Source organism: Chaetura pelagica, unplaced genomic scaffold (genome assembly GCF_000747805.2).
Source record: "Chaetura pelagica isolate M959 unplaced genomic scaffold, ChaPel_1.0 scaffold249, whole genome shotgun sequence".
In the NCBI taxonomy this organism is placed as follows: Eukaryota; Metazoa; Chordata; class Aves; order Apodiformes; family Apodidae; genus Chaetura; species Chaetura pelagica.
In genome coordinates, this window is record NW_009954538.1 from 695,454 (window position 1) to 721,008 (window position 25,555).

Below are 25,555 nucleotides of genomic sequence, written 5' to 3' on the forward strand. Positions count from 1 at the left end.
GGCAGAAACATTAACAGCTAAAATTCCACAGTTCAATATTCAGATTGCTGTGAAAAAACATTTTGTTGTATGTTCATTATGCTTCTTTTTGGTGTTTAGAAAGCCCACAATGAAGGTGTCCAAGCACAAGTGCTAGAGCTTTTCACATCCCTCCGTTATTATTCAGTGCTGATTAACCAATACATTCAGTCAAAACTCACCACCTCATCTTTCTCCTAACTGTAAAATCTAACTTTTGTTAATTCTTTAAGTGATAGTTTTCCATCACTTAGCACTTGAAATTACCAGTTGTCTTGCCATCACTTTCATTCACCCAGTAACTTTACCATTAGACAAGTCCTCTCCTTAACAGGTGGTTTAGATTTCATCATATTTTAAAACCTAAAATACAAGCTGCTTAACAAAAACCTTTATGGATCTTTATTACACTTGGTTGTTGAGGCTGAAAAAAACACCATTCTTCAAACTACTTAGAGGCTACCACCAAGACACTCCTGTACAAGGTTTAATTATGAACCCATTATGAACAGCATTGTAAAGTGGTCAGAGAAAAATATTTTAAGTTTATACCATCCTTAGGGTGCCATCCTCTCTTACCGCCACTAGATGCCTCCTCCCTCCTGTCTATAACTAAAACACTGCTCTCCGTCCCTAAAGGATTAATCACACCAGACTATCTGCAGCACAGCTAAATATTCCAAACTGTATCAAGAGCAATGAGTAACAAGACTGTTACAATTTTTGTTGAAAACTTCTGCACAGGCAGAGGTTTGTCTGCCTGAATTTCTACAAGTTAAGTGAAATATCTGACAGCTGTTTTGCACCCCCAAAGCAGAAGCACCTAAAAATTAGAGCTGTCTTGTAATTGGGGATTACTAGGCAAATGCCTAAATGTTTACTTGACTACAGTGCTATTTTCTGTATGAATGAACTTCAGTTCACGGACAAAACAATTCAATTAGAAAAGAATGCAACCTCTTCAAGACAAAATTACCTCAGGAACAGAGTCAGAGCACTGACCATGTGCCTTAGCCTCTGCTCCCAGATATTTTGGAAAAGAAACAGAAAAAAAATAATAAATAAATTGCAGAATAAAAATCTAAAGCAATTTTGTAAAGATAAAGACTGATTGTCTTTCAAAATAAAGAAGGGTTCCTTAGGCAAACCAAGCTGACAGTCACATGTCTGAAGACATTGAACTTCATAAAAAAAAATTTAGCTTGCTTAAGACGTTACTTTTCTTGAGAACAGACCACTTTAAAATGCCTTCTATGAATATTCATTCCCCTTGTGATTAAAAGGCATCATGCTTTGTTGATCTGGCTATCTTGTTTAGTCTTTGTATAGCAGGTATTTGAATTCTCTAAGCAGCACTGTGCAAATACAGTTTGCCAGGGAACAGTTGCACAACTTCTTATTTTGATGGAGGCTAATTGCAGAATTCCAGCCTGTGGTTAAGAATGTCTGAGCAGGTCTTGGAAATCAGAGAGGGAACTAAGGTATGGAGAGCTAGACAAGCATGCAGTAAACACTAATTTACAAGCCCTAACCATTTCCTGTATGGTGACAGGAGTCAACAAATAAAGTTTTATTCTAATTTGTTTCAAGTTTGTCAGATTGATTTCTAGATTCACAGATCAGTTTCATTACCTGAGCAAATCTAACCAGGAAGATACACATAATGTTGCCAAGTCAGCTCTAACATTTGTGATTTTCAGGGTCTCCATTCACCCATTTATCCACTAAAACCACCTTCTTTCAGATGGGAAAAATCATTAATTATAAACATTCTCAAGCTATCTGGTTAACTCCTAATATCTGGGGACTCAAAAGAGCAAGCATTCTCAATAAACCCAACAACATAAAAACACTACATTAATCATCCAGGCTCCAAAAAGCACAAGAAGCACACTATTACTCAGTCTGCAATTACATGTTGTTCTACTTTGAAAAACAACTTGAAAACAGCATTATTAAATGTGATATTTATTATTAATTCACAGATTATCACTCCCCCACCAGGCTACTACTGGGACTGGAAAAGCAAAGCTAACTTGATTTTTTTTTTTCCTCTAGTGTATAAGGATTCTGCAAAGTTCAGTCTGACTTGAATTCAGACATATGAAAGTAAAACATTTTCACTGTTAGAGCTTTCTACTTCAGATGTTCTTAAAGTGTAATTTCTCTCACAAAACAAACTCATAACACTTACTCTCCAAATCAGATATGATGAGATTGTCATGAAGCTTTACAGCACGATGCTGCTCTACTTCATCTTCCAACTCAAAGATAGTTTCTTTCATGTCACTTCTCTCAGTCTCTTTTTCATCCAGTTCTGTCCGAAGTTTTTCTAGAGTCACATTGAGATCCTCAATTTGTTTCTTAGCTTCTTCTTGGAACACTCTGTATTCATCTTCAACCTTAAAAAGAATGCACATTAGAATAACTGAATTGGTTGCATTTGAAAACACACTTTTAGTTTTGTAGCTACCATACTTACAGTATCTTTTTGCAGCCGTAAGAAAAGTATGGGACAAGAAGTGTAAGCCTTTAAAAATGTATTGTTCTAGGGCAACTGTTTTCCTGAGCTAAACTCTTTTATTCCCAAGCTGACTATATGAGCATTCCAACTACTCTAACAGCAGTACCCTGCATTCAAGAGAAGCAACAGTATCATAGTACCAGGACTGTGATTTCATGAGCAGCTGATCCAATTTAACATCTAACTGCCATTGAAAAAGGGGGACGTGGCGGGGAAAACTCTTTACCCTTTCTTTCTCTTGCCAAAAAGAATGCCCTCTTCTGTGCATCAATTTCAGTGCTTGGTGAACCTGTGAGATGACTCATTTCCTTAACCAAGTAGTGGGATTTATATTTGTGTGTGAGATGTTCATGAGCTGAAGTAGCTCCCAGAGGAGTCTTACAAGCGATTGAACTGAATTAAATACACAGGGAAAGGAAGAGATTCTCCCTTTCAGGAGCAGTGAGGCTTTTTTTATCCTGCCTCATGGAACTGCAACATAAGCAACTAGCTGAAACCAGAGGCAAAGCAGCATTAATCCAACAGCAAAAACAGGGTGTTAGAAAAACAAGAGAAATTAGGTCACGGCTTAGGGTGGGTCAACACAGTCAGACACTGATTTTCATATACAGAATGCATGGCTTTAAACCATCTCCTTCAGTATTTTTTATTGTAATAGCACTACCCAGCTTTAATTATTGATTTTTTATTATTATTTTTTTTCCTCCCAAATTAAGGTTGATTCTAACTGGCTGGTGATCATGATTAACATGTTGATTTGCAACTACAGTTTATGTATTAAATTGGGCGTACATTTTCTCATCAGGAAGATATACCTTTAAATGAGGAAGGTTATTAAATAAATTCTATTATTCCTTCTATTAAATGACAGTAAACACTTTTACTGGACATATTCACTAGCAAATTAATTATATTTGTGTAAAAATAACTGCTCTAGAACTAGAAATACACATTTTGATCAAAAACACAGTCAATACACAAGCTGTTCCTGGATGGATTAGTAAAAAAACTGTGAGTATTTGCCATATTCAACACTGATTGTTTAAAAGTTTATAATTATTTCTTTTTTCACTTTAAAATTAAAATATGTATTCAGTAAATTAAATTTAATTAGGCAAAAATCTGTGTGCCTCAAAATTAGTCATTTATTGATTGGAGAAGGATGACACTCCTTTCTTTATCATTAGTTCATACTAAGTTAACTGAATGAACTTGGATAAGCTGAAACTTCAAAATATTCTCAACACTTTTGAGAGGTCCTTCCTACAAGTCATCAACACCTGGGTTACCACTTCAGACTTTGACTCCCAGTACTTTCTCAGTGACATCCTTCTTCCACAAGTTTGGCACCAACTTCTTAAATGTCTTGCAGAAGGCATGCAATTCAAGCACAAAATTAATAAAATTTATTAATACCATTTGAGTTTGGCCCTTGAAATAGGTTGTGGTGTTTATATACCAGTACTTAAAAAAAAGTAACATGACAGTTACCCTGGGGCTGAATGTATCCATGTAATTTTTATAAAGGCCTCCACCATTTTCATAACAAAAGTTAAGAGAAAGCAATCAATCCTAACACTGCAGCCACCTAATTAACCCCATAATTAATCCTTTACTTCTGAAAGAACTACAATGACCAATAGTAAGTCATGGTGTACACAGCATGTTAAAACAACAGTTTGTTTTAAACACTACCTTGGCAATGGCATCTTGCAATCGATTGGCATCATTACGAGTGTGCGCCAGCTCTTCTTGCAGACTACTGGCCAATGACTCTGCTTTTTCTTTATCCAGCCTGACACTCTCCAGGAGATCCTGTATATCTGATTTATCTCCAGAATTGTGTATAGAATACAACTCAGCCACTTTCTGCTTTTCATGCTCTAACTGAGCTTTCAGCCTGTTCATCTCAATCTGGTCACTGGCTACTGTGGCTTTGTACTCCTCTAAGGTAGATGCTATCGCTGTTTTGCTTTTCTGCTCTGACTCAATAATCCGTTCCATGTGGTGATTTCGCTCTTTTAATGCCCCTATCATTTCTTGGGCCTCCTTGTTGTCTTGCTCTGCCATCTTCAAAGTGTTGCTCAAGTGTTGCTGAACACCCAACAGCTGCTCTCGCTCAAACCGAGCATTCTCTGCCAAGTCCATATAGCGTTGCTCCAACTCCATGTAGCGACCACTTTTCATATCTTCATCAATTACATATGAAATATGGTGTTCATCTAAAAGGGATCGAAAATACTCAATCTGACGGCTGAAGTGTTCTAGCTTGTCACTTTGCTGGCACAAAGATTCCATAAGGATTACTTTTTCCTCTCCAAGTCTTTCATTCTCGCTGTTTAGCTCTTGTGTTATTTGTTGCAAATCTGCAAGCTCTTGAAGTGTGGCTTGGAGCTCTTCAGCTGTGCTGTGTTGATTCTCTTCCATCTGATGTATCCGTTCTGTCAGACAAGCCACAGACACTTCACTTGCATTGCCACTGCTTCCTTTCCTAGATCTTTCTATACTTGGTATGCCTTCAGACTCCGAAGATGATGGAGCATCTAAGGCATCATCGCTTGATGTCAGCGGCTGATAAACTTCACTGCACTCACTGTCCAAATTATCCATGGAATTACTATGTTGGTTATCCATCAAAGTGTTTTCATCCTGACTTAACAAGTCTTCCATTGATCCAGGAGCAGAACCTTCTACTGAAGATGTGAGAGTACCACCACCATCACTGTGATTGCCGGCTGTAATCTCTGGACTCAAAGACTGGTAGCCAAAGAGTTTTTCAGAGTTGTCCAGTCTTTGTTCTAAAGAAAATCCTAATGCATTCAGTCTGTCTTTTAACATTCTATTCTCATTCTTCAGCTGGTTGAGCTCTTCTCGGATGGCAGTGTTTTGTTCCTGCAACTGCAGCAATGTAGACTCTACATCAGTTGGCTGATGGACAATGGTGGCCTCTTTTTCTTCAGATTTTTCATCACCTAACTGATCTTCGTTAAGTCCCAGCTGAGCACGCATATCCCTTAGCTCATTCCTCAGATGCAAAATTTCCACATCTTTAGTTTTTGCCAATGTCAGAAGATCATTCACCTTTGCTTCCAATGCAGCTTTGTCACTGATTTGATTGTCTGATTTGGACTTGCTCATCCGGATGTTGGATTCTGGATTGGCGCGGCTGCGGGAGCGCTTTGCCAGTCCCGTGTCATGGGTCCCCTGGCCAGTCAGAGGCAGCTTTTTGCTCTGGCTCAAACGAGAACGATCGCGTATTCTTTCTCTAGAAGAGCTTGACTCTTTATTTCCAGACGAAGTGCTACGCTTAGTTGTGGAACTTGTACCTATATGTTTTTTGAAAGTTAGGAACATTAATTTAAAATACAGTATCTGTAATAAAAGACTGAGTATTTTGTATCAGCAATACAGTTGTTGATTTTTCTGAATCACACTGGTAAGTATATTTCATAAAATACATTTAGAGTAAGCATTTATACCACCTTAACCATGAATCACTGCAGTTGTATTTTAATTGATACATGCTTTACCATGACACATGCTCTATGTATTTTGGAAATTAATTAGACCTTAAAGTTTAACATTTGCAAGTTTCTTTTTTTGTCTTGAACAGCTTCTGATAAATTGTACAAAATCTGCAGCAGTGCTCTTCCTACAAGTTCCAATTTGTCTCTCTTTTCAGAAGATTTGAATTCAAGCTTTTAAGGAATGAATTGCAATTATGATTCCCTAAAATGCAAGTCAAGCTTTTTTGTATTTTCATCTTGTTCCATAAAGACAAGATTATTCCTACTTTATTTCCAGATGTTTTACAGCTTTGCTAAGATTACGGAATCCAAAACACTGCAAAGGAAGGCAAGAAACACTTCCATGCATACTGGTAACAAACCAAATTATTTCACTTTTCTGAACAGTTTTCAAAAGTTCTCTTACTTCATTTTTCTAAAAGCAATTCATAATGTTCCCTGCTGCAAGTGATCACGTATTAAAGGTTTAGAGCTTGTGGCATCGATTTTTTTTAGACAAACTAAATTATTTTAGAGAAATGTATTATTATCTAGATTAATTCTCTTATCTAGTTTTATACAGTAGTTGCATAACCAGTACTGAAAAAATTAAAAGGAACACCCTCTAAAAAGGCAATTACATTATTAAAAAACAGGAAAAAGAGCACAGGAGGTGTTTGATTTGACTGTGGCCTTACTGACCACTTCAGGAGGCTGCCTGGATTCTCAGTACATAATAGGAAAATCAATATACCCATTTACCTGCAACAGTTTTGGGTTTATTTTCCAGACTGCTCATGGCTGTCCCTGAAGCTGAAGATCCCGTTGATACACAAGTGGTTTTCTTTGCCTTGACACCATTGGTCATTGTCACTCCACCACCGCCAGCCATCCCTGCTAAGAGGTCATCGTTACTCTTAGTCTGAAAGAAAGGGAAGGATCTGCTTTAAGACAGCTGGCTGAAAAGCATGCATAGCCAAGATTTCTTCTGCTAAAGATTCCACCAGTTTAAAAAGTACATATTTGACTAGTCATGTGTGTATGTAAGAATGTAGAAAAGCATAAAAATGCACTTCACTGAGCAGAGTTGGTGAGCTGAAACTGATCTTCAACTTCTTACATATGACTGACCACAAAAAGTGAGTCTTCTTTCTCCTGGACAAACTGATTAATGTTTCATAACCAAGGAATTAAAAAAATAAAAATAAAAAAGGAAAGCACAGTAGCACAGCACAGTGTAACACTTCTCAATTTTGACTGAAAGTTTGCGTAAGCATAAAAATCATGGCAATTCTTAGATAATTAAACCACTGAATACTAGGAAATTAGGATAATGTCCTTCAATAGAGTATGATCAAGTGTTTTCTGGTGCACAAGTTCACAACAAAAAGATAAATCAAACAACAGCAAAAATCAATCCAACATCAACAAAATACCCTTTCTAGCTCAAAATACTAAGCTACAAATCACTAGAGACTAGGACAGTATTCACAGGGGAGAAAAAGCTACCCATATCCTTGCCTTGTTTTCATGCTCTTTACTAGGTTCTCTCAGACACAGGACATTTGTTTGATGGACTTTTTATCTGACCTTGTATGATCATTCCTGAAACTCCTGTTAGCCACAAAAGCTGCCTGGAATATGACAAGGCAATGTGACAGTAAGCACAGGAGTCACAAAAACCAGATTCTCAAATACAGACTACATCTTTCAGAATAAAGCAAACTCTAGAAATACTAAGTTTTAAAGAATTAATTGGCAGACCTTACAACTCTTTAAAATGCAGTTTTTCAAAGGGCAAAACAATCAAAATATGTTAAACATTCTTCCCATTATAAGGACACAAAAAATCAAAAGGAAACAGCTGTGTTAGCAGCATTCCTTTAGAAACTGTATTATTCAGCTGAGTAACACATCTGAAGTCTCAAACAGCACCCCAGCTAAAAAGTAGTGTTTAGGAATGAACCAGTTGCTTTACATCATGACTTTCAAATTCTGCAGGCTTATAACTTGTAGCTGCCACACATACTCATGTTAGAAACTATATCCCAGACATTACAATTCTGTACAATCAGAATGAAGGTACACTTGCTTAATTTAAAATAAAGTTGTGTCTCACTTCATTCTATACAGTTTCTTTTGGCAAGAGCTGAGCACAAACCCCTACTGTATGACAACCCTCCATCAACCTGTAACCTAATCAGATTTCATATCTAATCTAAACTAATTTTGTGGGTATGGGGGCAAAAGGGGAGGGAAACAACCTTGTGATGCAATTATCACCTAAAACAAGTATTGCAAAAAGGCACAGGTGATTTGCTATGTTGCTACTGAATTTGCCAGTCAGCTGGCAAAGGTGACAGTTGAAAGGCAGTGTCAGCTGTCAGCATTTCCATCCTGTTGAAAGAGTGGGGAAATCAGATTTAGCTTTAGACACCTGTATAGTACAAGTACTGTGATCAAGCCAAATAGGTCAAGATGTGATTCAGCTTGGGAAAAAAAAAAAAAAGCTAAGTAAAATACACACTTTGTGACATTAGTCATCTCCAGTCCTTGCTGAACAAAGGAATTTAAGACAGCCATTCTTCTTCCAACTTACCCGTAAACTATTTCTAGTCTAGGCTGGAAGGCACTGCCTCCTCTGCAGCCAATTAGTAAACAGTTTTGAGAAACTGTAACACTATACTCTTGGCAAAGAAAACTATTTAGCAAAGCTTTGAAAAAATTACAAACCAGCAGTGCTCTTTTCTTAATGCTCCACAATGGTAACAATTCTTGACTTTAAAAACTGAAGTATTTTGGTAGCATATATTTTTAATGGAAGCAAAATCAATGCTGTATGTTCTTTCCTTAAGGAAAGACAGTTTCTCCCATGTAGTGAGAAGAGTGCAATCCTGCCTAGCATTAAAACCTCTACATTAAAATATGAAAAATTAAAATATCATAATTACAAATGCTCATCCAGACATTTTTAATTTCTATATTAAAAAACTCTTATAATTATACAATTCATATTCTGTTTTCCCTCACATCTTTCTTTCAGTGCAATGAAACTGCAGTGATCACCTCTACAATTAATTTCATCTTAGTTTCTCAATATGTATATCCTATTTACTGCACTTCATTCAAATCCCTTTTTCTATCTCTCTCTCTCTCTCTAATTATTCCTACCTGGGATTTTCTTTGATGCTGTTGCTGCATTTGAGTGCTTCAAAAACCAAACTTCACAACAATCTGTAATTAAGTTACTGCATTTTGCAAGCAGAATACTGAATCCTAGACACATGAATACTGAAAGCACAATCTAATTCTTAATATTCAAATATTGGTGTCCTGGCTTTTCAGGGACACTGGATTCTGCAATTCATTTGTATGAAGTACAGCTGCTGTTTATTAGTGTTGTGTGTGTTAGCATGATCACAAGCTCATTAGCTAAAAAAGAAAGTATATAAAAAATAAGAAATTGTTATTTGCAAAGTATTTTTTGTCAGATTAAAAACTGGAAGTGGCTGGCAGTTAGCCTTCTGCTGTAACATGACGTGTGGTGGGGGGGGTGCTGAATATTTACAAAAGTCCTGGACAAATTTAAAGCCAAAACCCTACAAAGAAGCAACTGACAAAAAGGCACTTTGAAGCAGATGCGTAAACCAACCTCTGGAGTAGTGTTCAGCTCTACAGAAGGGTGGGTCACACAGTTTCTTCCTGTGTTCATTGTCCACACACTTTGAAAACTCCACAAAAAAGGACAAATCTATGGAACAATGCATAGTGAAGGAAGCCCACCCAGAGCTCAACACTGACCAGTGGTATCATGAAGGGGATAGGAAAAAACATACTATAATTGAAAAGTAATATTCAGTTATTACTGACTGAATTAAAACTGGGGTTAAGTACTGCACGTGTGTATTTTTACTCCTTAACAGTGACTTCTCATTCAATATCCAACTTAAAGTTCTCTGTATGCACACGTGCACTGGGGACTAGAGCTGTGGGGTTTTTTAGGTCAAGGAATGTTAAATGAAATTCATAATACACACACTGATTAACTGAGTCCAAGAAAAGAACCTATAATCACTATGAGAAAAACAATGTGCCAAATGCTTCATCAACAAGGTCAAATCTAGTACTATACCAAACTTTTATTTAAAATAATACAACTTTTTATCGATACTTCTTTCCAGCCAGTAATAATAAGTGTGACTTTCCAGTACCACTAAGTAAAAAAAATACAACTAACTTTGTTGTGTAAGTATGGAACACTCAGCAAAGCTAGGATTTGCCATTACTATCAAGTCACATAGTTTGTACAACAGTATCTTAACAAATAAAAGACATCCAACTTCATGAGTGAGCCTGGCTGCAACAAAAAGCTGAGATAAGTCTAAGTTATTAAGAGAAAAATTTTCATCGTACATCAAACATACAACTGTCATCAATTCTAATCCTACACCCAAACATAGCCAGAAGTGTTATTAATATCATTAAAATTGTGAAAGCATACTGGGTCCAATTTCTTCAGTGTTAGATCCTCCTCCTCCTTTATCTCACTGAGAGACATGACATAAGAAACTTCATAAGTAAACTACAAAGGACTTTTTTTCCTGTATATCTTTGAGAGGTTTCTAGAAATACAAAATAAGTAGTGTCAACAAGTATCAAAAGATTATTTAAATAAAGAAAACTGCAAGATACATCTGGGTGGCAGGGGAAAGCAGAGGGACCAGGAAAAAATGTAGCTGAAACCTGGCTTGCAAGTTCCTCAGCAAAAGTATTAACCATTCTTCCGTAAAGAAAAGCAAGAATAAAAGAGAGAAAGGGAACACACCTTTTGATTTGAGTAATCCTGCATAGCTATTAAAGAGAGAACTCAACCCTTACCACTGCTTTAATTTTAGGTCTTTATTTGCCAGTTAATTAAAAGGGCTATCTGGCTTGCTGTAGGTGACAGTAGTTCAGGTCCCAGTTGCAGACACCAGCCTGTTTTCTTGTTCTGTTCATTTGCTCCAGGGTAGCAGCAGTGCCACAGCTCTGCATCCTGGGCTGCAGACAGGAAAAAGTGGGTGATCTAGCCATACTTCCTTGTCAGGAGAGGTAAACTGACCAGGCAAGCTCATCCCATCCATCCAACTCAGATGTGTTTGCTCCAAGGGGAAAACTCCGCAGCAGGACACCAAGGCATGTCTTACTTTTCTTGACTGTTGAAAATCATGCTCCTAAATCTACTGCCCTGCTTTGCTAATACAAGAGAAACCCTCTACCTTTGAACTTGTTCTAAGAGCAAGAATTGACATGTGAAAATTCAGCTCAAGCAGAACTTCACACAAAACAAAGGCCAAAACAGCTAGAAGAATGCAGCTGCACTGTCCTGACATGGATCACTGATACCAAAAAGTTTCTCACATTAGATACCTCATTAGTTCTTTTTTTCAGAATTAGTAAATAACCCTTATCAAATCTCATTAGTCACTGACATACCATTCAAGCATAACACATGACACTAATAATAACATTCATCAGAATGCTATTCCCACTGTGTTCCTCTGCAGAACAGCCGAGTTCTGCAAAGCATATTGCTTCCCATCACATCACATATTGCAGTATGAAAAATACACCATGATTGCCACACAAGGTCCTATCACCCTTCCCAGTTCTGTGTAACTATCTAAATTCCCTTCAGTTACTCATAAAATAAACCTCTAGTCTAAGCTGCATTAAAGACATGCCTTAAAATTCTACTCTTTTAAAAGCTTTATTGTAAATAATACAAATAATCAGAACATTCTATTGGTTATTACCTTCAAAAGAGAGGCCGATGTCCCAGTTTTGGAGAGTTTTGTTACTGCAGACACCGAGGAGCCGTTTTCTGGTTTGGCTTTTTCAGTAGTTTGAGTTTTATTTACTCCAGGCACTTTGGGCACTGAGCCAACACTCCTGCTTGCTTTCTTCATTCTGGGCTGTCTGTTTATGATGCATTTACAAACAAATCTACAAGCAGAGAGAAAGAAATTTTAAATAAAAAATACAAATGCAAAACAATTTCTCTTTTTAGAATGCTTTAAGACCAGAAGTCCAGAATAGTAGTAAAGACCACAAATTAGAGCCAAAATGAATGCATGTGATGGACCAATGTTTTTTGCTTTTTTAAAAGTGTGTTTTTACCAAGAACTAAGCACTTCCTACAGCTCCACTCCAACTTACAGTATTTTTTCAGTTGTCTTTCCAGAAATGGCACTGAACCAAGGATATTTTATAAGTGACCCATGTTTCAGAGTTCACTCATTAGCTGGCAAAAGAAAGGCTTATTAGGGCAGCAGTGCTCTTTATGTCTGACTGTGGGAAGGAAAATACCATGGGAGTATTCAGGCAACAGCCTGACTACCAACAACACTGGATCCGATAAAAGGTTACCAGTAGCTTGGTAATTAAAGCACTGAGAGAGTTAACAGCAGCTGCAGAGAAAAAAGTATGTTATAAAAATTAAAAGAAGTTGAAAAAGTTTGATCCCTGAAACCATTTACTAAAAGAAAAAGTCGTATCAGTAAACACATGGGATTGTACAAAATCTAATACTAGTCATATGATTATGAGGATTATCTCTTAGAAGAAACCAGAAGTAAAATACTGGGATCCATGGACCACAGTCAGGACACTTCAGGTTCTTTACCTTGCCTTCAGGTTTTCTTAGACAACAGACATACTGTCCAGCAAACATACAAAACCCCAGAAAACAAAGCTGACTTCACTCATAGCAGGAGCAGCTGCAGCAAATCCGAACACTGCAGCTATCCCAAGAACTGCTAATTCTAGGAGACAGTCTAAGAAAGGGTAGACTACCCAACAGTCATCATTTGAAGCATGAACTACCAGAAATACTAGACACATTGGGATCATCTTCTCTCTTGCAAAACTGAGATACGTGGCAGCTGTTTTCTTCAGAAGAAATACAATGGAAGATTAAGAGGAGGAAACTTCCACTCCACTTTTGGTCTTACAGATTCTGGGTGGAAGCAAGTGATTTGGTTTATCTGAGACGAATATCCTGCAGCTGATTAGAAACATGAAACACATCTAGTTGTTCCAACCTCTTAAAAAGTGCATTTCAAATGTACAAAAAGCAAACTGATAATTGTATGCATGAGATGTGTGACACAAAAACACAGTGATCAGGAGTATTTCTGTTGAAGTTTTGCCTCCTCAGACCCTTAAATGCTGTTCACAGAAGCAACAGGAAGTTTCATTTTAAGACACTGAAAATATTTGTTTATAGCTTCCAGATTCACTTTAGCTCTGAAAGCTGGCATGAACAGACACAGAAAACTTTGTTTGCTGTTTCAGTTTCATCATCAGAATGTCAAAAATGCACTGGTCCTGCCATACAGCTACTAGTAATCAGAACGCCTTCACAGAAGACTAAATAACAGAGATAATTTGAAATGAGACACTCCTAAGAAAGCCAAAAGCCAAACCAGAAAAGCCCCATGAAGGTAACATGTTTGCTATATACACATAATTTTAAGTGGTACAACTGCCTACTAGATTCCAGAAGCAGATGCTAATATTTACAGGTAGGACCAAGTTGCCACACTTTTATTTCTTGCCTTTTTCATGTTCATGAGTCAATCACTTACTGGGCTTTTGATCTTACTCAACTGAAAACGAAAACTGTAAAGACCAAAGAGGACAGAGTTGTTTAGTAAAACTGGCATCATTACTACTGAATGGTATTTTGATGTTCTACAGACTACATAAAAAAAAGTTGCCCACAGCACGCTTGAAAAATAATCAAGAGACTTTTCAGTGCACAGCTCGTTGTGAAGCTGAACTGCCTTAAAAAAATTACTTCCAAGAAAAAAAGCTATACTCTTGCAACAAATCCAGTAAATCAGAACCATAGCTTTTTGACATATCACAGAATTAGAAAACCAGTGCTATAACGAAGATTAGGGTACTGGCAACAATACGACTACCATACATTTGGGCTGAGCTTGACAACCTTGTCTGGCAATCTAGATAAAGCAGCAGTTCCAGCTGGCAGGCAGACATCCAGCAGTGGCCATTTGCAATACTCATTTAACAAGTCTACAGAGCACATTCATCAAGGCTGGCACATCTTACAACATGCCAGATTCTCACTGCACATGTGATCTTTGAATGTACAGTGAAAGATCATCCGTACTTTTGGGATCCACTTATTATACTACAGTAACACAGTAACATAACCCCCTGGATGCATAATCAAAAAAGAAATACAGGACAACATTAGCTGTTACAGTACTAAGAATTTATATTCTTAGAAATGTATCACAGAGGTCATCAGTGACAAAAGACTGTGTGAAGTCAAATGTTTCTCATTCATAATGGATTTTTTTAGAAAATGTGTGGGTTTGAAGTGTTTCTGAAAACAGTTCACTTCAAGAACAGCAACTGTAAATGAGAGAAACTCAACAAAGTAACAAAGTATAATCCTCATGTTTCATCACAGCACTATTTTAAAATATCCATAAATTTGGTATTGAAAAGCACTTGTGATTTACTGAAACTCAAAGGTAGAACCACTTTTCCATAAACTTCAAAGATATTTAGAGGACAGGGAGGGTTAGGTACCACTGTTCCTGTTTTTCTTCCAGAGAAACTAAGCTCTAGTAGTTATTTTCTTACTGAAAGAAGATAGCGTAATTATAATTTAAAAACTGAGACAAAGATACAAATGAGTTGAACTTAAAATAAGAACAGGACATTAATTAGCATCATAGGCTCTAAAAGCAGCTGCTCACTTAGGCTCCTGAAGTGAATTTATGGCTGCTCTGTGACAATTCCTGCCCTCTTGCCTTCTCCAGAAAGGAAAAAGAGGATGGGGTTTCAGCAATGAAAACAGAAGACATCAATATTGTTGAACTCCAAGTGGAAAAAGCCCTTCTTCACCCAGTTTCTCAAAAGGCAGATACCACAGATAAAGACTACCTTTATACTTCTAAAGAAAAACATTGCATTCCTTAGAAAGACACAGTATTAGGAATCAACAGTAAACTTGTCTTTGTGTAGCACAAAGTTTGAAAATAAGAAATAAAATGCTCACTAGATAAATGAAGCTTTCTGAAGATTAACAGACACCACTAATAATTCACATGAGGACTTATTATTTCACTGTTGTTTAAAAAAAGCAAATACTGCATAAAAAACCTGTAGTTTATATTTTGTCCTAGGGAGAAAGAAGGAATGACTTAAGATTTCCTTTCCCTTTTCACACACTTCCTCCCACCTCAAAAAAAAAGAAAGAAAAAACCAGTGAAGTAGAAGCTACACACTAAAAAGCTGCAGTGTTATTAAGCATTCTAACTCTATGAGGTCCCTCATATCACACTACTGAACAAAACATTCATCTATCAACAGACACATGACAGTACTGGAAAACTTGATTAATGCTAGCACTACAGTATCAATTATAAAATTAATCAGGATGGAAAAAAGCCAAAACAAGCACAAAATATCAGATAGAAAGTCTGCATTCCTAAACGAAAATGTAAGTATTCGCTCTAACCTGTATCCTTTCCCAAACGTCTCTCTTTCTACAGCACACATAGTACAGGAAACAAAAGACAATCTTGTTCAGGAGCTGCTCTCCTTGCTCTGGTGGAGGCATGTGAAACCAGTCCTGCATTTTATACTAACTGCAAATGCAACTCCATAAATAATAATTTAAAACTGTTTTGCCCAATAGCATGGCTCTGCCCTTTACTGTAAACTGATATGATACATCCATCCAGCCAACATGCAGTGCTTTCATGGTTATTCTTATGTACTCTTTAGAAACCTGAAAAATGCACGGAGAGGAGGGTATGATTCCTTACTGTGATTATTTTAATCTCATACATTATTTAATATGCTTATTTATGGTAATACTGCTGTCACAAAAGTAAGGCTCAATTACAAGAGCACAAAAAAGTTTCCTGTGCCTGTAAGCTGAGAGAGGGTTCAGCACCAAAGAAGGTATTAGTCTATTGTCTTTGGTCGAAAATACAAGGTATCAAGAGGTATTAAGCAGTTTTATCCATTAAAAAAGTTGTGAGTTGTTAAGAAAATTACAAATAATCATGGAAATATCTTGTAAGAGTTTCAGGAAAACAGAAACAACCGATCCCTGAAATCTGAGGATAATAAGTATTATTGAAAAATCAAATACCCAAACTGCAGAGGAAAACAGAAATATTCACATCCAAGAGCAATGGAGTCAGTACACTTTAATTCTCTATTTGCACAAGTTATTTGGATTTGATATATTTAGGCTGACAACTTTTGCCCAAATAATTAGGGAATGACATTTTTAGATTATGAAACACAGTACCCCAAAAGGTAGAACTGTGGAGAAAAGATTATGAAACACAGCCTCTTTAACCCCTTGCAAAACACAGATGTAGAACTTCTCTAAGTCTGCAGGCAAGACAGTCACCAACAACTTAACATCTGGGATATGAAATACACTATGTAGTAACAGACATTGTTCTGTACTTTTACAATGTTCACAGCACAAGCTTTCAGCCCGCAAGCTGTACATGCACTCTAAAATGATGTTTCTTGCTCAATAATTCCAAAAACATAATCCATTAACCACTGGATTCTGGAAGACCTGAACAAGTAGTGCATTTGTTTCATTGCTTAAAATAAAGACATCAGTTTTAGTGACTTGAAAGTTTGTTGATTCTAGGCAGTTATTTAAGATACCAAGGATAACAGGAAACTGCAGAGAACCACAGAAGACCCTTATAAAACTAACCAGACAATATAAATAGCAAATTAATGTAGGAAGCACAATGTCTGGGGGAAATCTCAGCTTCATATATAAATGTGCTCCCAACTCATAAATGTTGCTCAGCAAGACTTCACTGTTTTGATTCACAGCTTCATTAAACTATTGGTACAGTGTTCAGAATAAGGCAAAAAAACACCAAAGCAATTCCAAGAATTATTAAAGAAAGGAAAAGAGAACAAACCATAAAACACAAGTATTGCACTCAGCACATCAAATTTTTTTGCCCATCTACTCACACTTTAATTGCTATGTGCAGTTCTGGTCTCTCAACCTCAAAAAAAGAGATTTCTTATAGTCCTGAAAAAGGTTCCGCAAGGGTCAAAATTAAGATAACAGGTATATAATAGCTTCCCTGAGACATCTCACAGGAATAAGACAAAAGTCTACCAAATATTAAATGGCATCAAGAATGCAGACCAGGACTGGCTGTCAGTCATCTCTTTCTATACTAAAACTAAGGACCAACAAACAAAGTTAGAGCCAGGGTCAAAATAAGAAACAAAATCAGCCATATTTTAAATGCAGATAGAAAGAATGCTGAGGCTGCACAAAGCATGAGTGGAAGGGGAGACTGGACAAGCACAAGGTAGAGAAATTCCCTAATGGATGCTAAATAGCTGAGCACAAAGGGCTCAGAAACTCCTCTGAGCCAAAAATAATTACAGTGTGGGAAAGCAGTCAGGGTAGGAGTGAAGACTTCAGTTTTGGTTTTTTCTCCTGAGGCATCTGCTCACAGCCATGGATGGACCCAGAGCACCAGGTGGGATGGATCCCTGCTCCAGTCAGGACACTGTCTGCTACGCTCTTATGCCGTGAGGAAAATATACAGATGTCAAAGATTCATGGGTGCTGAAATTTTGGAACAACTGCTGCAGGCAGTTATTCAGGAGGAAAGACCTTCCTACTACTTTTAATCTTAAAAATTAAAAAAGGCCTTTACATTTTTCCATTACAAGTTGTGGAATTACAAAAATAGGATTTCTGCCTTATGTTATCTGTCCACTGTTTTCAAGTGACATTTGCTATTGCTACTTCTGTCTTACACAGAAGGCAGGAAAGACCAGAGCTCTGGGCAAGAATTGGCTGTTGCACACCTAAATTTCTCTACTCCTTCTTTGGAGAAAACTTCAGAGCTGTAACTGCTCTGAGCAATGTGCAACCGTTGCAATGCTTAACATTCCAGACAAGTGACAGGAACATTTACAGAAGAACTAAACTTACAAACTGTGTTCTAAAAGCCTTTTCATAACAAAATGAAATACAGTAGTCTTGTTTTCAAGCTCCTACTTTAAACAATTGCTATTTCAAACCACTGCTGAATTGCAGTTTTAGAAACCAGAACAAATGACCAGGTAAATCTGTACCTTATTGCTATCCATCACAGAGCTGATTAAAAATTATTCAAAGTAGGATAAGTACCCTGTAGTATGTCCATTAACTAGGGCTGCTCATTACATTTGAGAATACTATCCACATTACTATTACATGGAGTTTGACTATTACTGTTGATAATACACACAATGAAAAAGATCCTTTTATCTGAAGCAGCCTGTGCATCCCTTACAATGTAAGCAGAGATAAATCTCAACTGGCAGAACACGATAAAGGAAGCAGAAGAGGGACTATAATATGTAGAATATTAGTACAATAAACATGGAGGGACACTAAAACCTAGTCTTGGCTATGTCGCCATTTCTCACTCATTTTTCATATCTGTATCCAAATGTTAATCCCTGTACTAAGAGATGATGCAATATGTACCTATTTCCTGAATAATACTTACACTTCTATGTCAGATTTTAAATGCTTAAACAAATTTAGCAAAAATACAAACCTCCCCTTTAAAACTCTTAGGTTAATATTCAGATAAAATAGAACCAACCCTTATTTTCGTTCTTTAGGTTTTCTGGGCACACAATAAATTTCCCAACGGACTGGCCAGCTTGAACTATAAAAGCAGCTATGTAAAAAGTGGTACTCGGTCAGTTAACCACATTAACTGAATGTACTGTTATCTATGCTTATTCCAAGCCTTCTCTAAAGTAAACATCACTACAAAAATCAATAGTTACAGTTACAGTTCTCCAGTTAAAAAGGTGTATTTAGTGCCATATAAACCTAAGCATATATTGTAGTCCTTAAACAACAGATTCCCCTGCACACATGGAAATTTTCCTTGTACTGCCAAGGAAGTACTTTCAAAAACCAGCAAGGTACAATTTTAAGACCAGGGAAATTGACAGAATACCACAAAAGAAGGTGCACAACTATAATAAAATATAACACAGCAGCTCCCTTTTGTTTCAAACCAGCTAGCTCAGTAGATAACTTTTCATTGCAATGGACTGTCTCTAGCACAGCTGTTCCCAAAAGTGCCAGCTAGAGTAGGTGACCAGTGGTGACCTTTTCGCTTTTGTCCAATAAAAATGTTGTCAGCTGAACTCTTGTATCAACAACTGCAACAAAGGCTCCTGCTGCATGAAGTTCAGAGGGAGAAGAATGGCAGGCAGGAGCCTAGCTGCCATCAGAAAATGAGGGACAGAGTAAAGATGTGCAATGTGCTATTTCAGGAGCTAGCTCAGCAGCTCCCAGCACATATATGTTATAGGTAAAACCTGTAAGATATCTCTGACCAGGTCTCACATTCATCCAAAACACTCCATCAGCTCTTTAGTTCATGCCAAACTCAAAAAACCCAAATACTGCTTCCAGCATGGTTACAAAGACAAGTCTGTTCTTACCAGCTGTTGACCAACATATTCTCAACTCTAGGACTTTATAGTGCCTGGATTTCTGGGATTGGGAGGTGACTGGGTGCTTACTATGTCCACTTCACCTGGTCTGGCAACATTCCTGAAGGCATTGCCCCCTAAAAAAACAGCATAGAGAGATATATCCCCTGAGGATCTTCCCATCCCCCAGGTGCTTACAGCTCTGGGATTCCCAGCCCCAGAAGGACTCTCCTGATCTCAGCTGGACCAAGGGAATGGCCTGGATGGGAATGGCCCATCCACAAGCCAGCCTTTGTTAAGGCTGAGGGAGAGAAGCTCCTACTGAGAATTATTTAAGCTAGTAATGAAAATAATATAATTGTACCTTGCCACCAAAAAAGGCAGTCCCACCCCCTCCTCAGTCCTCTCCCTTCTTTCAATTCTAGAGATCATAGCTCATTTTTTGATGAGCTGGTCTTTCAGTCAGATCAGGACTGATGTGACTCACCTTGTAATTGCTAGATACTATGTAAAGGAAGCAGTGAGACTGGGAAGAAGAAGGAAGGTTCACCCCCTCAGAGACAGTGTAGACCCAGATTTGTTGTCATTCAGTCTCAGGCTATTAAACGCTCAGCAACAGCCCTGACTCAAATGACCCCCTCACTGCCACCCAACAACCACACTATCCTGTGGAGTCACAGGTTAAGACAGATGAGGCAACAGATGAACTGTGTTATTTGTAAGCAATCAACACAAAACTGACCACTGCAAAAGGTCTGAAGATGGGCTATGGATGGGATTGAATTCTGTGCTCTAACTCACATCTTCCTTCACCTCCAAGAACTGTCATCAGCACACTCATTTCTTAGCTTAAAATCCTTCAGCCTTGGCAGACGGGAATGAGAGAAATACATGCATATCTTTTCTAAAGGCCCTGGTGTCACCAAGGGCCTGCCCCAGTACCTGCCCCAGTGTGAAAGCCGAAGGACACAAATCTGAGTCATACAGGAGAAAAGCCCTTGGGACAGGACGGAGAGGTTCTCATTTGCAGCCACTATTTTTTTTTTTTCCTCCCCCAGGAAAAAGGATGAAATACTCTTTCTCTTCCACATTTTTATCCCAAGCCTTCTGGAAAAGAGTGAATCACTAACCAGTTTACATAGTCCCTGTTTCCTTTGACACTTTGGATGTTGGAGCAATGCAGGAGTGTTCATGGGACAGAGCCTGGGAAAGCACTGAGGGCCCAGGACCAGTACAACATCCCTAACTGATGTGACTGCTGATGTGCTGATATCCCTCTGGAATGCCAAGTGCCTAACACTTCAGCACTTTCCATTCTGAAACATTTTTATGGTATTTCTTTGAGACGTTCCTATACTTTCAGGTTTTGTGGTGAGCCTTTGATGTCTGGCTGAAGGCCTAGGAATAGTTTTCCCATTCCCTCCAGAAAAATGTAGTCTTTCTACTAAAAAAGGCTACACTGAAGTCTTCATAGTTATTTTTTCTTCAAATATCCTTTACTTACACCACTAATGTCTGTAAGTTATACACAATGGAATTTTCTTCTGTAGATAGATCCTATTTTTATAGGTATCTATCAGAAACATTTTCAGAAAACTGTCAAAAAATTCTTACAATGCATATTTGTATAATTTTATGTTTTTAATATAGCAATTTACTTCTGAATGTAAAATGCAAACAGACTGAAATCTCATGTGCACGCTTGAACTATAATCTTGAAAATGTTTTTCGTATTTTTCCTGAGGGAGCCTTCACAAACAGAATTTATACTGTTTACTATGAATCAGTCACACAGAGTTAAAATGCAAAAGGAAATAGGTACAAAGCCTAGAGTATCAGCATTCAGAAGATTAAACCTTAGAGGAATGATACAGAGGTAAGGAGCACCTGGTAAAACCAGCAAGTTTTGCTTCTTTGTGACAACTGACACATAAAAACAACAAAACAATTCCTGCCATTAATGGCAAGCTTTTAGAATCAAAAACACTGCTAGCTTTTTAAGTGGGAAAAACAAAAGGAAGTCCAGAGAGTCACACAAGATATATGAAAAGATGGTGGTCTGAAGAAATGTGACGAAGCTGCTGTATTTTTAGGAAACAAGAATGAAGGGCTGGCAGCTCCATGGAATGCCACAAGCCACGAGAACCTCCAGCAGCTTCACTCTCTGACATCCTTGGTGTGTTACTGACAGTACTGATTGCACCTGGAAGAGGAAAAGACCATCGACCACAGCACTGAAGAAAGGGGGATAAGCCATCCTCGAAAACCCATAACACTAAGTTGATTAAGCAGATTTATACTGGTAAAGCATGCTATTTACTATGAAACAAGGATAGTTCACCACTAAATCAGGGTTCTATTACTGTATCTGCACTTTTTTCTCTATGGCATTGATACAAGCAGGTTCTGGTGCCTGAGCTTGCTGGTAAATCACAGTATCTGTCACAGCAAACTACCAAAGCATGACAGCACCCTTAAGTGTCTTCAAAAAGCTTGCTAAACAAATGACACAACTCAGCAACTAATTAAAAAGTTAGAAAAAAGAATTTTAAAATCTTATGGTTAAAGAGAAAGTCAAGCTCTAATAGATCATTTTAATAAAGTTGTCTGTGTCAGTTAAGACTTGTCAATATGTAGACTGCCAACAGTTTAGTAGTGAACAATGAAATATGCTGAAGGAGCCTCTCCAGCATCAACCCTCACATGGCTAGGAAATTCTGTGGCAGAAGTTTCAAGAAGGCTCCATCTGCCAAACCCATGCTTTTAATTAAGATCATACATAGAAATGTATTAAGAACACACAGAAAGTTTCAGAGAGTGCTAAGAATGTCAGCCTCTTGGTCAGGCTTTCCATTCACCCCCCTAAACGTGCATCCCAGAGGAAATCATTATTCACTGCATGTACCTGTGCAGAACATGTACCCTACACTACTAAATGACCAAAGTCAAATAAATGTTTTTAGCATCAGAAAAATGCCAATACTTTCAGGCTGATGTCATAAAATGCATCACCCAAATACTTCAATACTACCTTTATTCTTTTTTAATACTATTTAAATACTGGATGTTAGATGATCAGTTTATTTTCCTGACTAAAACTACATACATAGCAGTTAGTTGCAGGCTTCATTCTGGCAAATGGTCCTGAAAAATAAAATTAACTGAGGATCATGCGAGACTTATCTTTCATAAATGTCAAACCAAACCTTGAAATAAGTTAAAATGAATTCTTTTCTCTCTTGACGTTTTGCTTAAGCGGTATTAAAACCCCTTACTACGTAACAAAGGACTAGATTTAGATTTGGTTTGGGTTTTCTGGAACTGAAACATTGCAGATGGATCCCCTCTAAAAAGTCTCCTTTTTAACTAACTTCACAATTTATTCTTGTATTATTCTTTTCTGCAGTTTGGGAAGCTGCATTTGCAACACAGTGTCACTTATTTGCAAAATTAAGGTATCCTGAAACATTTACATACAAAGATGATCAGGAGTCCTGGTGCCTTTACGGTAAAGTCCTCTTTCCCAAAGAAAATCATGCATGTGTGTGTGAAAACTCTAATGATGCATTATTTATATGTTAAAAGACAGTATCCTACAATTACCTGCAGGCTGCATTAAACTGTTAAGTGTTCCAAACGGTGGCTTCTCTGATCAGTTCAGTTGGAATAAGCTCAAAAGAAACAAGTAATACATTCCTTGTGACTAGTCACTTAGTGACAATTAAGGCTGTGATTAAGTATATAACTCAGCTTCTAACACTTGTTTTTTCTCCCTTTTTCAGTATAAAGACTAAAAATAAGAACAAATGGGGTGATTTTTGAAGCCAGGAAGTACAAGTATAACATTTCTTACACTGTTTTTCCTACTGAGCAATAGAGATTCCATCACATTAACAACATTATAGAACTGGATCCCAGTTGGGAAAACAGGCTCCAACATCGTGAGATCAAGGCAAGAAAAAAAAAAGAACTTCTGAAGTACATTAGTGAAAGATCTCTTAAAGAGTTTCCATTGCATGCCTCCACTTTCTGAGGATTTATTTTCCTCTAACAGTAAAGCACAAACGGTACAATCTTCCTTTCACCATGTTAAGTATATATTTATTCATACGCAACTGTCCATCACTTCTTCTACTCTGCAATCAAATCTCTGCAGCATAAAAATAACTATTCCAATATGTACTTTGACAGAAACTTCTAAAACTCAAAGGCTACTACACCTTACACTAGTAACTAACACAGGCCAGAGATTGTTCTCCATGCTGGATACAAACCTGCACTGCTTCATTTGTCACTAGACAGCCAAAATCTCTTTCTCCTCTCCCCCACCCAGAAAGGTGGCCATGTCCCATGTCTGTGTGGAGAAGTACTGGCATTTATCACCTTTGAATGATTCCCGTGCATTGCTTAGGAAAATGCCAGGTGGCCTAGCTAAGCCATACGAGTGCTATGCTGTCAGTTTACCACTGTGAATGATCACATGCCAGACAATCAGCCAAACACCCAAGGTTTCTTTGATTTGCTGTTATTGACACATTTCATCACAGGAAACCTTCACTCAAGCCTCTGCTCAAGCCTGATACAGAAGATGCCTTGGGTGGTGTGCCTGGAAAGCCACAGAGATCACACTGTCTTAGAACATGGAGAAAGGGAAAAAGTACAGAGCTGGGCAGCTGAAAACCAATAAAAAGTAGAGACCATGAGAGTTGGAAATCTCTGCTCAGAGATTTGCCCACTGTGACATTCCACCATCATGCAATTTCAATAAAACACTCCTTTACACTACTAAAGAGAACACTTCTTTATCAATGATCACAGCAAAACTCATGTCAACAATAGCTCTGACTTGAACAGATAAAAGAACTGGGAAATGTAGACTGGCACTGTATAGGACAAAAACTGTAAATTAAAAAGATTTGAGGTATTTTGTTCCCTAAATTTTGTTCCCCAGTATTCAATAAAGAAAAATAGACAAGGCTCTTCAGACACAGAAACATCTAAAAAATCAAGTTTTCTTTTCTCTTATTTCACCTAGTCTACCAGACTAGAATCTGATTTTTCCATTAACTGAAAATTAAGTGGCAGTGTTACAAGAAACAACAGACTACTCTCATCTCAGTTTCTCAATTTTAACCTCAGACTGTTTACAATGCCTTGCTCTTTTCATTTTTATTAGCAACTAACTAACAGCAATCAACTAGACTGGAGGGGTGAGGAGAAATCATACCTCTGACCTATATATGATCCACAGAATGGCAAATGCAGCCACTGGCTTTAGTTTGCCTGCATGTCAGCAGCCAAAGTCCATAATATGAATTAAGCAGGAAGCAGGAACAGGTTTATGTTTACTTTTGGGGTGAGTAGAGCTTGCACAGACTGTGTCCTTCAATAGAACCGAAGGCTCTTCAGAACACCTTTCACTCAGTGGAACCATTTACAAGACAAATTTTCTGCTACAAAAGAGTTACATATTTTCCACATCCTAGCACAGACACTTCATGCAATCAGAGACACTGAGGTACTGCTGTGGAGAGAAGCAGGCAGTTTGCTGAGCATCAGCACTGCATTGTTTTTCTCTCTGAGGACAGAGTGTAGATGTCAGAACAGGCTGGCCACCCTCTCTCATTGTGGCTCAGCTATAGTAGCCTACTCTCCTCCATCCCTGGCACTACCAGGTCATGTAAGACAACACTGTGAGGCACAGGAAGGCGGACAGCAGGCACAAAACTGGAACTTGTAGAACATTTCAGCTATAAAAATGCAGAAAAACGGCACTCCAGACAAGGGCGAGACCAGAACCCAGATCAAGGCTCTCCCCAGCGCAGCAGAGCGCTGCTGCCCAGCTGCCCGGCTCTCCACCCCTCTCCTCACAAGGCTCCGCCACCGGCCCTCTCCGCTCAAACAAACCAGCAGCGTCCAACAAATTACTTCACCGTGGGATGAAACCCCGGGCAAACCCGAGCTCGCC

At 38.0% G+C, this 25,555-nt stretch overlaps 1 protein-coding gene across 3 annotated transcripts in view; it reads right to left on the minus strand.

Moving 5' to 3' along the window:
- Positions 1–12,026, minus strand: part of SPECC1L (sperm antigen with calponin homology and coiled-coil domains 1-like) — a 46,129-nt gene extending 34,103 nt beyond the window's left edge. The window contains exons 1-4 of one of the 3 annotated variants that reach the window (XM_010004801.1): positions 11,844–12,026; positions 6,811–6,970; positions 4,238–5,868; positions 2,213–2,420 (exon numbers count right to left, since the gene is read on the minus strand). In XM_010004801.1, coding sequence (XP_010003103.1) covers positions 2,213–2,420; positions 4,238–5,868; positions 6,811–6,970; positions 11,844–11,996 — 2,152 coding nt within the window. In that variant the 5' untranslated portion in view covers positions 11,997–12,026. The remainder of the gene's footprint in view (positions 1–2,212; positions 2,421–4,237; positions 5,869–6,810; positions 6,971–11,843) is intronic. The other 2 variants (XM_010004799.1, XM_010004800.1) reach the window with 2 other exon arrangements.
- Between the last annotated feature and the right edge of the window lie 13,529 nt (positions 12,027–25,555).